General features: G+C 47.0%; 1 protein-coding gene across 2 annotated transcripts in view; it reads right to left on the bottom strand.

The window, feature by feature from the left end:
* Window positions 1–12,171, bottom strand: part of PDE2A (phosphodiesterase 2A) — a 256,545-nt gene that overhangs the window by 119,203 nt on the left and 125,171 nt on the right. For both annotated transcript variants that reach the window (XM_060273988.2, XM_060273990.2), the window contains exon 2: window positions 11,828–11,917. In XM_060273988.2, coding sequence (XP_060129971.2) covers window positions 11,828–11,917 — 90 coding nt within the window. The remainder of the gene's footprint in view (window positions 1–11,827; window positions 11,918–12,171) is intronic.

Here is a 12,171-nt window from a genome sequence, read left to right as displayed (position 1 = left end):
AAGGTCAACACCAACACTTTGAATTGTGCTCGGAAACGTACTGGGAGCCAATGTAGCTCTTTCAGGACCAGTGTTATGTGGTCTCGACGGCCACTCCCAGTCACCAGTCTAGCTGCCGCATTCTGAATTAGTTGTAGTTTCCGGTTCACCTTCAAAGGTAGCCCCACGTAGAGCGCATTGCAGTAGTCCAAGCGGGAGATAACTAGAGCATGCACCACTCTGGCTAGACAGTCTGCAGGCAGGTAGGGTCTCAGCCTGCGTCCCAGATGGACCTGGTAGACAGCTGCCCTGGATACAGGACTGACCTGCGCCTCCATGGACAGCTGTGAGTCCAAAATGGTCAGGGCCCCCTTGAAAGTGGGGCTGGCCTCAGGGCCCAGGGCATACCTCTGTGCTGGGTAGTCAACCTGAGCATCCCTTCCACAAGAACAGCCCCTGCAATTATCTTTTTCAGTAACAAGCCAAGGGGGTTTCACTCCCACCCCATTGCAGCAAACGAGTCTCTCTCAAAGCTGCGAAGCGTGGATTTCTGTTTTACAAAGAATAGTCATTCTGATCTTGGCTTTTTGAAAAGAATTTAATTAACATGCGCACTCACACAATGCTCCCTTGCTAACAGGCGCTCGGCAATAATTGCACTGCGTGAAAACAGCTCAGGGGAGAACGAAAACGTTCTCGTTTATTTCTCTCCCTCTCTATGCGTGTGTGAGAATCGGGGACAGAGAGAACATTTATTATTATTATTATTGTTATTGTTATTGTTATTATTACAATAAAAAAATTCCTTCAGTAGCACCTTAAAGACCAACTAAGTTTTTATTTTGGTATGAGCTTTCGTGTGCATGCACACTTCTTCAGATACAGTGAAATGGAAGTTTCCAGGCACTTATGTAGAGAAGGGGTGGGGAGGGGTGGGGATGGGGAGGGGGGATCACCCAGAAGGGTGGTGGAAATGGGTGATTGACTGACTGATAGCTGTTGATGACCGCAAACGACTGCAAATGGTTTTGCATGAAAAAGCAAGGGTTGAGATGGCTGAAGATCGCTTATCATGTATAATGAGATAAGAACCCGATATCTCTGTTCAAACCAGGTCCCTCCATGGTTTTGAGCTTGGTGATAAGTTGCAATTCAGCAACTTCTCTTTCCAGTCTATTTCTGAAATTCTTTTGTAGTAAGACAGCTACTTTGAGATCTTGTATAGAATGTCCTGGGAGATTGAAGTGTTCTCCTACTGGTTTTTCTGTCTTCTGGTTCCTGATGTCAGATTTATGTCCATTTATCCTTTGGCGTAGGGTTTGGCCTGTTTGTCCAATATAGAGAGCTGAAGGGCACTGTTGGCATTTGATGGCATACACAATGTTAGAGGATGAGCAATTAAATAGTCCTGAGATGGTATGTTGGATGTTGTTGGGGCCAGTAATGGTGTTGTCTGGGTGTATGTGGCAGCAAAGTTGGCATCTGGGTTTATTGCAGGCTCTGGTACCAGTGTCCATGTTAAGTCTGGTGGTTGTATTATTGTGGGTGAGGAGTTGTTTAAGATTGGGTGGCTGTCTGTAGGCAATGAAAGGTCTTCCTCCCAGAGCTTGAGAAAGGGAGCGGTCATTGTCCAGGAGAGGCTGTAGATCTCTGATGATGCGTTGTACTGTTTTAGCTTGGGAGCTGTATGTGATGACTAGTGGTGTTCTGTTATTTTCTTTTTTGGGTCTGTCTTGCAGCAGGTTCTCTCTAGGTATCTGTCTGGCTCTGTTGATCTGTTGTTTAACTTCATCAGGTGGATATTTTAGTTCTAAAAAGGTTTGCTGTAGATCTCTTAGGTGAGATTCTCTGTCTGTAGAGTTGGAACAGATGCGGTTGTAACGTAAGGCCTGGCTGTATACGATGGATTGTTTGGTATGTTTGGGATGGTAGCTAGAAGCATGTAGATATGTTTGTCGGTCAGTTGGTTTTCTGTATAAGGTGGTGTCTATACGTCCATCCTGTATTTTTATAGTAGTGTCCAAAAAATGTATTTCTTGCATAGATTGGTTCATTGTTAGGTTGATGGTGGGGTGAAAGTCATTGAATGTCTGGTGGAAGGTTTCCAGGGTCTGTTGTCCATGTGTCCAGATAATAAAAATATCGTCAATGTATCGCAGGTACAGGAGAGGTTTGAGTGGGTAGGAGTTAAGGAAACGTTGTTCTAAATCTGCCATGAAGATGTTGGCATACTGTGGGGCCATGCGGGTGCCCATGGCTGTGCCGCTGATCTGGAGGAACAGGTCATCACCAAATTTGAAGTGGTTGTGGGTAAGGACAAAGTGGCAGAGTTTGGTAGCAAAGTCCGCTGTGGTTTTATCTGAAATGGTGTTCCTTATGGCTTGTAAACCATCATTGTGTGGGATGTTGGTATATAGAGATTCCACATCCATAGTGGCTAGTATAGTATTGTTAGGAAGATTGTTCAAATATTGTATTTTCCTCAGAAAATCTGTGGTGTCACGTACGTAGCTGGGAGCACTGATAGCATATGGTTTCAGAACAGAGTCCATATAGCCGGAAACACCCACTGTAATGGTGCCAATACCTGAGATGATGGGGCGTCCTGGGTTTCCTGGTTTGTGTATTTTGGGTAGAAGATAGAAAGTTCCTGGCCGAGGTTCCTACTTATTACCTACCCATCACTCCAAGGTCCCAGGGCAGGTTAAAACAATGGAAACACATTCAGCTGTGATATTACACAATATTTTGAAAACAGTCTAAACCTCGACTCCTGCTGATTTTATTTGAAATACCGGTAAATATTTCTGAACAAACTTTAGCTCCTTGGCTCCCGTTTGGTCACCATCTTCTTGCCTGCTGGGGAAAAGCAAGGACCACTTTCAAAATCATTTGTATTCTCTGAGAAGCAAGCTCTGTCTTCTCTCAGACGCTTTTTCTGCACTCGAAGCATTAATGCGGTATCCCCACTTTGTTATTTTGTGTTTTGTTTTTTTATGGCAATGTGTGTGTGTGTGTTCCTCCTGAAGCTCTTTCTTCCCTGATCCTCAAATATTTTAGTTTTTCCACTTATTTGCAATGGTTATATACTCAACGACCCCACCCACCACAGAAGCACCAAATGTCTATGTTGAAACAGCTTAATTTAACAAGAATAAGGTGGGTGCTAAAAAATACACACCCTGGGCGTCAAAAGTGAGGGTGAGTAGGTGAATCTTCAGCCTTTCTCTGTACCTCCTTAGGGAGGCTGTTCCACAGCTCAGGGGCCACCATGAAGTAGGCCAGGGGTAGGCAACCTAAGGCCCGGGGGCCGGATGCGGCCCAATCGCCTTCTCAACCTGGCCCACGGACGGTCCGGGAATCAGCGTGTTATTACATGAGTAGAATGTGTGCTTCTATTTAAAATGTATCTCTGGGTTATTTGTGGGGCATAGGAATTCGTTCATTCCCCCCCCCCTCAAAATATAGTCCGGCCCACCACATGGTCTGAGCATAGTGCCAAGTCTCCCGTATTCCCCGGGAAATCCCCATTTTCCCAGCTGTTCCTAGCTGAAAAAATGAATTTTTTTGTTTTTCCCCGGTTTATTCTGGCGCGGCGGCCATTTTGGAACTGGGCGGAGCATGCTCAGAAGCGACTTTTGATGCTGCTCTGCCCAGTTCCAAAATGGCTGCAGTGCGACTTCTGGCGCAGCGGCCATTTTGGAACTGGGCAAAGCAGCATCAAAAGTCACTTCTGAGCATGCTCCGCCCAGTTCCAAAATGGTGGCAGCGCTACTTCCGGTCTGCTACTTCCGGCTCGGTCCCTTATTTCTCCGACAGCAACTTGGCAGGTGTGGGTCTGAGGGATGGTGGACCGGCCCATGGCTGAAAAAGGTTGCTGACCCCTGGAGAGGACTCTCTTCTGGGCTGCCACTGCCTGAGCTCATGAGGGTGGTGGAGCAATGAAAGGACACCCCCCACCAAACTCAGCACCCAGGAGGGTCTGACTCAGGACTATTTAATTGCTCATCTTCTAACATTGCGTATGCTATCAAATACCAACAGTGCCCTTCAGCTCTCTACATCGGACAAACAGGCCAAACCCTACGCCAAAGGATAAATGGACATCAACCTGACATCAGGAATCACAAGACAGAGAAACCAGTAGGAGAACACTTCAATCTCCCAGGACATTCTATACAAGGTCTCAAAGTAGCTGTCTTATTACAAAAGAATTTCAGAAATAGACTGGAAAGAGAAGTTGCTGAACTGCAATTTATCACCAAACTTAAAACCATGGAGAAACCTGGTCTAAATAAAGACATTGGATTTTTAATCTCGTTATACATGGTAAAGCTATCTTTAATCATCTCACCCCTTGCTTTTCCTGTGGGGCCAATCGTAAACGGCCGTAAATTCTTCCTGTAAGACCAAATGCAGCCATAAACAGTCCGGCCCCTCCCCACCCTCTCACTATATATATAAGGGTCTGGTGACTTCTGTTTCAGTGTATCTGAAGAAGTGTGCAGGCACACGAAAGCTCATGCCAATGACAAACTTAGTTGGTCTCTAAGGTGCTACTGGAAGGAATTTTTTTTATTTTGTGGGGAAAGAGACAGTCCTTCGTGTTTTTTTTTATTGGGGGGGGGGGTTTGAGTCATTTAGGGCTTTAAGCACTCTATGTGATCAGCAAGCGATAAGGCAAGCTCTTGCTTCACTTGCGAAGACAGGCGAACTAATGCCAGTGTCCTGGAAGAAGCAAAGATCACCCGTGTCAAAGCGATGATTCTTCAACATCAACTTCGTTGGACTGGTCATGTTGTGTGAGTGCCCGATGATCGTCTTCCAAAGCAACTGCTCGATTCCGAACTTAAAAATGGAAAGCGTAATGCTGGTGGTCAACAAAAGAGGTTCAAAGACTGTCTCAAGGCAAATCTTTTAAAATGTAGTATTAAACACTGACAACTGGGGAACACTGGTCCAGTTGGAGAACAGCCTTGACCAAAGGTGTCATGGGCTTTGAAGACACTCGAACTCAGGACACAAAGGAGAAATGTGCTAAGAGGAAGGCACACTTGGCAAATCCACATTGTGATCGACTCCCACCCAGAAACCTGTCCCCACTGTGGAAGGATGTGTGGATCCAGAACTGGCCTCCACAGTCACTTTTGGACTCATTGTTAAAACCATGTTTATGGAAGACAATCTTATTTGGCTATGAGGGATCACCAAAGAAGAAGAAGAAGAAGCTTTCCTCACCCCTATGGGCAGACCCAGACAACTGCATATCTGAATTAAGGCCTAAGGGCGGTTTCACGTCTGTCTGTCTGTCTGTCTGTCTGTCTGTCTGTCTGTCTATCATCATCTTTTTGGTTTTTCAAATTAAAGTTTTACAATCAGCTATCCAACATACATCATAAAAACAAGATTCCACAGAATCTCCTGGACTTCCCTTCTCCCCTTTGTGGGTCCTATTTTTAATCATTTCCTCCTGCATCTTTCATAATGATCCAAATCTTTTACATTATATCCAAAACTCACCATTAAATGACAAGCGTCATTCTAATCCTACTAACGATTTTAACCATTTACAGTGATTTCTAATATGAATTATAAAGCGGTTTCACGTCTTAAGGAGACTACGCAGGAACTGCGGTTCTGTGCCATTGGTGTAACACGCATACTATAGTCCACACTGAATCTACTCGCAGATGCCAGAGTTCGAACCTGGGGCCTAGAAAAGAACATAGGGAAAGAAGGTGAGCCTGCCGGATCAGGCCGATGGCCCCTCTGGCTCAGTATCCTTCCCACAGTGGCTACAGCACAGTGTATAAACTAAACAAGCTCTAGCTTAGGGCCCCACTCTCTTGGGGGCCCCGCAAAAAAATTAAAGAAAAAAAACCCTGGATGTACATTTCCAAAATATAAGATAAAAAAACAAATAAAATAAAACCTTCATCCAGCAACCGTGTTTTGTGTTGCGTTGCTACAGCATGACTGCCACACAACGGTTTGCTCTTTCTTCCCACCACGGAGGCGATGCAGAGTTCTAAAAGGTTCAGACAAGGGCCACTGGAACGATCCAGGAGATGGAGCGACAATTCTGCAAAGAAAGGCTGCAGTGTTTGGGACTGCTGAGCTTAGAGAAAAGAGCTAGCGAGAGGCGCCATGAAATCAGTTTTAAAAAATCATGCATTGCATGGTGAAAGTGGGTAGAGATTTTTCTCTCCCTCTCCCTCTCTCTTAATACTTGTGGACCTCGAATGAAGCTGGGTGTTGAAGTTTTAGGACAGATAAAATGAAGTCTTCCTTCATGTAAAGGTAAAGGGACCCCTGACCGTTAGGTCCAGTCGCGGACGACTCTGGGGTTGCGGCACTCATCTCGCGTTATTGGCCGAGGGAGCCGGCGTATAGCTTCCAGGTCATGTGGCCAGCATGACTAAGCCGCTTCTGGCGAACCAGAGCAGCACACGGAAACGCCGTTTACCTTCCCGCTGTAGCGGTTCCTATTTATCTACTTGCACTGCATGCTTTCGAACTGCTAGGTTGGCAGGAGCTGGGACCGAGCAACGGGAGCTCACCCCATTGCAGGGATTCAAACCGCCGACCTTCTGATCAGCAAGCCCTAGGCTCTGTGGTTTAACCCACAGCGCCACCCACTTCCCTCTTCCTTCATGTAGTGCACAGTTAAACTGTGGAACTCCCTTCCGAAGGAGGCAGTGACGGTCACCAACCTAGATGGGAGCCAGTCGGAGGCAGCCACGCTCCTAAATAAGTTGCTGGGAACCGCAGGAGGCGAGAGGGCTCTTCTGTTCACATCCTGCCTGCGGATTCCCAACAGGTATCTGGTTGGCCACTGTGATAGCAGTATGCTGGATTCGAGGGGCTCCCAATGGCCTCATCCGGCAGGCTCCTCTTATCTTTCTAAGGGACCAGCGCCGGTACAGCCGCCGCGCGGTTGGCCATGCCGCCTTCTGGAGGAGCTCATAGCTGAGATTAAGCGCTAATAGACTCTCGCGGAGGGGGAGGGGGCGTGCGCAAGGTGTTATTATTATCCTGCAGCATTAATGCTGTAATGCCAGGAGATTAGGAACACAATAGTTCGGAGACGCAGCGGGGATTTGGCATTGTTGAGCGCTGCGCTATCGGGGAAAGAGGGAGGGAGCGCGCGGGCGATTAGCAAATGTCAGAAAGAATGATTTCATGTTCTGAAATGGCTAACAGCACATCAAAGCAACATGCCCATGAGGCAGAGAGGGACGGGGACGGATTTAAAGTGGTACGGGCACATACACACACACACGCCATCACTTCGGGAAGTTTCCAAGGTGACCTTTGCTTTTATGCCTGGCATTTGGAAGAGGCAGGAAGCAGTCTTATTTATACCAGGTCTCCCCATCCATCTGCATTTAGAGCAGGGCTGGGCCAAGACATTTTGGCAGCTGCGGAGGACCACGAAAAGCTCCCTTGCCAGGAAAGATCTACACCAGGAACAGGAGGGGAATAAACTTCTACAGGGGTGGGTGGGTGGGTGGGGGCATCAAATCAACCTTACCCCACTGTTGAAGTGGGCATCAAAGACCATCGTGGGGCAGGTGTATCTCTCTCCTTTCCCTTCCTCCCCCACAACAAACACTCTGTGAGGTGAGTGAGGCTGAGAGACTTCAGAGAAGTGTGACTAGCCCAAGGTCACCCAGCAGCTGCATGTGGAGGAGCGGAGACGCGAACCCGGTTCCCAAGATTACAAATCTACCACTCTTAACCACTACATCACCCTGGAAACCCGGGTTGTACCGTGTCAAGCATGGCTGTTACAGCAAAACTCTGGGGATGAAGCAGACAAGGAGGAGAGGAGGAGGAAGCAAAGAAGGGGAAACAGTGGAATAATAATAATGTTGTTGTTTAGTCGTTTAGTCGTGTCCGACTCTTCATGACCCCATGGACCAGACCACGCCAGGCACTCCTGTCTTCGACCGCCTCCCGCAGTTTGGTCAGTCTCATGTTGGTGGCTTCGAGAACACTGTCCAACCATCTCGTCCTCTGTCGTCCCCTTCTCCTTGTGCCCCCCATCTTTCCCAACATCAGGGTTTTTTCCAGGGAGTCTTCTCTTCTCATGAGGTGGCCAAAGTATTGGAGCCTCAGCTTCAGGATCTGCCCTTCCAGTGAGCACTCAGGGCTGATTTCCTTCAGAATGGATAGGTTTGATCTTCTTGCAGTCCATGGGACTCTCAAGAGTCTCCTCCAGCACCCTTCTTCTTCTTCTTCTTCTTCTTCTTCTTCTTCTTCTTCTTCTTCTTCTTCTTCTTCTTCTTCTTCTTCTTCTTCTTCGGCATGGGTTGGCCTCAGACCCATGGCAAGCTGCCATGTGTGGGTTTTAGGAACAGGTGGAGCTTGTTGAACTGCATCTTCCTTTGCTAGTCGATTGCTTTGCAAGATAACCTGAGCAGTTTCGCCCTTGTGTAGCACACATTAGCTCAGGAAAGACCTGAGCAGCCACGCAGCAGTGCCTTGCTTTGATCTGGCCAGCTGAACTCCGGGACCTGAGTAATCCCCAAAGAGCTGCTGGATCAAAGCGCAGCCTCACAGCTTGCACTCTGCTGAACCTGAGCTGCTTATGAATCCAACTCTAAGGTCACGCAGTCAGATCTTCCAAGAGGTGCCACGATTGGAAGAAAGGGAGAACAGTGTTTTTCTGGCTCTGCAGCCTCACAGCCTGGTCACGAGAAGCGTCTTGGAACGAAATGCAAACATTAAAACGCCATGACTCATTTTTCCTTTCATCATGGGTGAACAGCCGGGTTGTCAATCATACCCAAGAATATTAGTGCATTTATTATCTGAGATTTAATATGCATGTTTCTAAATGGTCAACGGAAGCGCCTTTTTCAGATGTAGGTGTAGATATGTGAAATATTGTTGTTTAGTCGTTTAGTCATGTCCGACTCTTCGTGACCCCATGGACCATAGCACACCAGGCACTCCTATCTTCCACTGCCTCCCGCAGTTTAGTCAGACTCATGTTGGTAGCTTCGAGAACACTGTCCAACCATTTCATCCTCTGTCGTCCCCTTCTCCTTGTGCCCTCAATCTTTCCCAACATCAGGGTCTTTTCTGGGGAGTCTTCTCTTCTCATGAGGTAGCCAAAATATTGGAGCCTCAGCTTCAGGATCTGCCCTTCCAGTGAGCACTCAGGGCTGATTTCCTTAAGAATGGATAGGTCTGATCTTCTTGCAGTCCATGGGACTCTCAAGAGTCTCCTCGAGCACCATAATTCGAAAGCATCAATTCTTCGGCGATCAGCCTTCTTTATGGTCCAGCTCTCACTTCCATACATCACTACTGGGAAAACCATAGCTTTAACTATATGCACCTTTGTTGGCAAAGTGATGTCTCTGATTTTTAAGATGCTGCCTAGGTTTGTCATTGCTTTTCTCCCAAGAAGCAGGCGTCTTTTAATTTTGTGACTGCTGTCACCATCTGCAGTGATCATGGAGCCCAAGAAAGTAAAATCTCTCACTGCCTCCATTTCTTCCCCTTCTATTTGCCAGGAGGTGATGGGACCAGTGGCCATGATCTTGGTTTTTTTTGATGTTGAGTTTCAGACCATGTGAGATATTACTTAACACTTAAAACACAAAAGCTACCACTTATTGCTTAAATGGGGAGCTATCTCTAAGACACACACACCCCGTACATTACCTGCTATGGAAACACACTTGAATTGAAATTGAAAGGCAGGTTGAAATAAACTAAAATGTTAAAAAAAAAATTCCAGTAGCACCTTTGAGACCAGTTAAGTTTGTTCTGGGTATAAGCTTTTGTGCGCATGCACACTCATACCCAGAACAAACTTAGTTGGTCTCTGAGGTGCTACTGGACAATTCTTTTAATTAATTTATTTATTTCGACTGCGTCAGAGCAAAAAGGCTTCCTACCTGAATCTAGAATCATGAAAGACAGGTGTGCCCTTAACCGACAGCCCTGCAGAATAAATCATAGAATCATAGAATCCTAGAGTTGGAAGAGACCACAAGGGCCATCCAGTCCAACCCCCTGCCAAGCAGGAAACACCATCAAAGCATTCCTGACAGATGGCTGTCAAGCCTCTGCTTAAAGACCTCCAAAGAAGGAGACTCCACCACACTCCTTGGCAGCAAATTCCACTGTCCACTGTGGAATAAAATTGGCCCCCACCCATTAATCAACACACATTTCAGTTGATTAAGCTGCTGGCCCTTACTGGATATTGGGGAGAGGGAACAGGAAGAGGAGGAGGAGGAGGAGCTGCAGGTCAGTGGCAAAGGGAATGTCAGGTTTGTTTCAAAGGTCCCGGGTTCAAATCTCGACATCCCCAACTGAAAGGATCACAGGTAGCAGGACAGCAAAGCCCTCTGGCCTTGAGAAAGCAGCTGCCCATCACAGCAGATACGGTAATGCTGTTATTTGCTACCCCAGTCTCCAAGCAGTGAGAAATTCAGGGCTTCCAGGAGTTTGCCCTGGTGTTAAGTTTCCTTGGAATGAAGGTCAACAGAGACTGTGGTGGCTTTAGGATATCTGGATTTATTTACACACACACACACACACACACACACAACCAGAGCATAAGACAAAGGGGTTCCCAGCATTGACACCCCAACAGATCTTGCCTCTCCATTTGTCAGATCTTTGGAGCAAGCACAGAGCTTAGGTCACACATATTTCCCACTATAGTTCTCCTACTTATCAGGCAGGTGAGTGGGGTGCATAGCTGTCAAGTTCTCCCTTTCTTTAAGGGAAATTCTCTTACGCTGAATAGGCTTCCTCATGAGAAAAGGGAAAACTTGACCGCTATGGTGGGGTGGAAGAAAGCACCCCCCCCCAGCCTGGAGGGCACCATTTCTTAGCTGTAGCTTTTGCAACCTAGCTAATTCTTTTGGGATGTTGATGAGGCCACTTAAGTGGCCAGCTAAGGCCATTGTCTCCTCCAAAAAACCTGCCTGACCAGTTCAGCAATAGCATCCTCACTTAGATGCTAACTCCCACTGGGTACAGGACCCCAAGACCTGCAAGGGACTCGGGGAATCACCCAAACTGACCCCCTCCACACCCACAAGGGTTGGACTGGATGGCCCTTGTGGTCTCTTCCAACTCTACGATTCTATGATTCTAACGATACTGAAGAAAATAAAAAAAATAAAAAAATGAAATTCCTTCCAGTAGCACCTTAGAGACCAACTAAGTTTGTCATAGGTATGAGCTTTCGTTGTATCTGAAGAAGTGTGCATGCACACGAAAGCTCATACCTATGACAAACTTAGTTGGTCTCTAAGGTGCTACTGGAAGGAATTTCATTTTTATTTTTTATTTTGTTTTGACTACGTCAGAGCAACACGGCTACCTAGCTGTAACTAATAGTGAAGAAAGTGGATCGAAACATAACCGGGTAGAAAGCAGTTTCTGGCATTCTAGCCAGGAACATGAAGGCAAGTAGACGAAGTTCCATTGTTCAAAATCTCCAAAGATCATAGAATCATAGAGTTGGAAGAGACCACAAGGGCCATCCAGTCCAACCCCCTGCCAAGTAGGAAACACCATCAAAGCATTCTTGACATATGCCTGTCAAGCCTCTGCTTAAAGACCTCCAAAGAAGGAGACTCCACCACACTCCTTGGCAGCAAATTCCACTGCCGGACAGCTCTTACTGTCAGATCTGCAGACCAACCTCCAAAGATGCTTCAAAGCAGACTGGGACCTACACCTGAAAACTCAAAAGGGAGCCCCCTCCTCCCTCTGGCCATTTCAGCTGCACAGATTAAGCTGGAAGGGAAAAGAAGTTTCCCCGTCCTTGAGCCACCCCCCTCCTAAAATAAAAACTGACTGCTCTACTTACCACTTTGGGGAGCACCGAAGCGATGGCATCTTTGATGACTTCCCGGAGGCTGGAGACATCAATGACAGAGCCCAGGCTCAGCAAGGCATCCTGGGAGAAAGGGGGAAACAGCAAGAGCTTCAGAACAGGAGAACTGCCCTGCCGGTTCAAAGACCTATCCGTTCTTTATTCTTTTAAAGAATTATTTAATTATTGCACGTCTATCCTGCTTTTTTCACCAAGAAGCTCCAGGTGGAGTCCATGGTTCTTCCCTCACCCCCCATTTAATCCCCACAACGACCCTGTGAGGTAGGTTAGCCTGAGAGGCAGCGACTGTAGTGGGATGGGAGAGCTTAAAACAATGC

This window comes from Zootoca vivipara, chromosome 4 (genome assembly GCF_965207765.1).
Source record: "Zootoca vivipara chromosome 4, rZooViv2.hap1.1, whole genome shotgun sequence".
NCBI lineage: Eukaryota > Metazoa > Chordata > Lepidosauria > Squamata > Lacertidae > Zootoca > Zootoca vivipara.
Note: the sequence above shows the minus strand (reverse complement) of the source record. Positions and strands in the feature narration are given on the sequence as shown.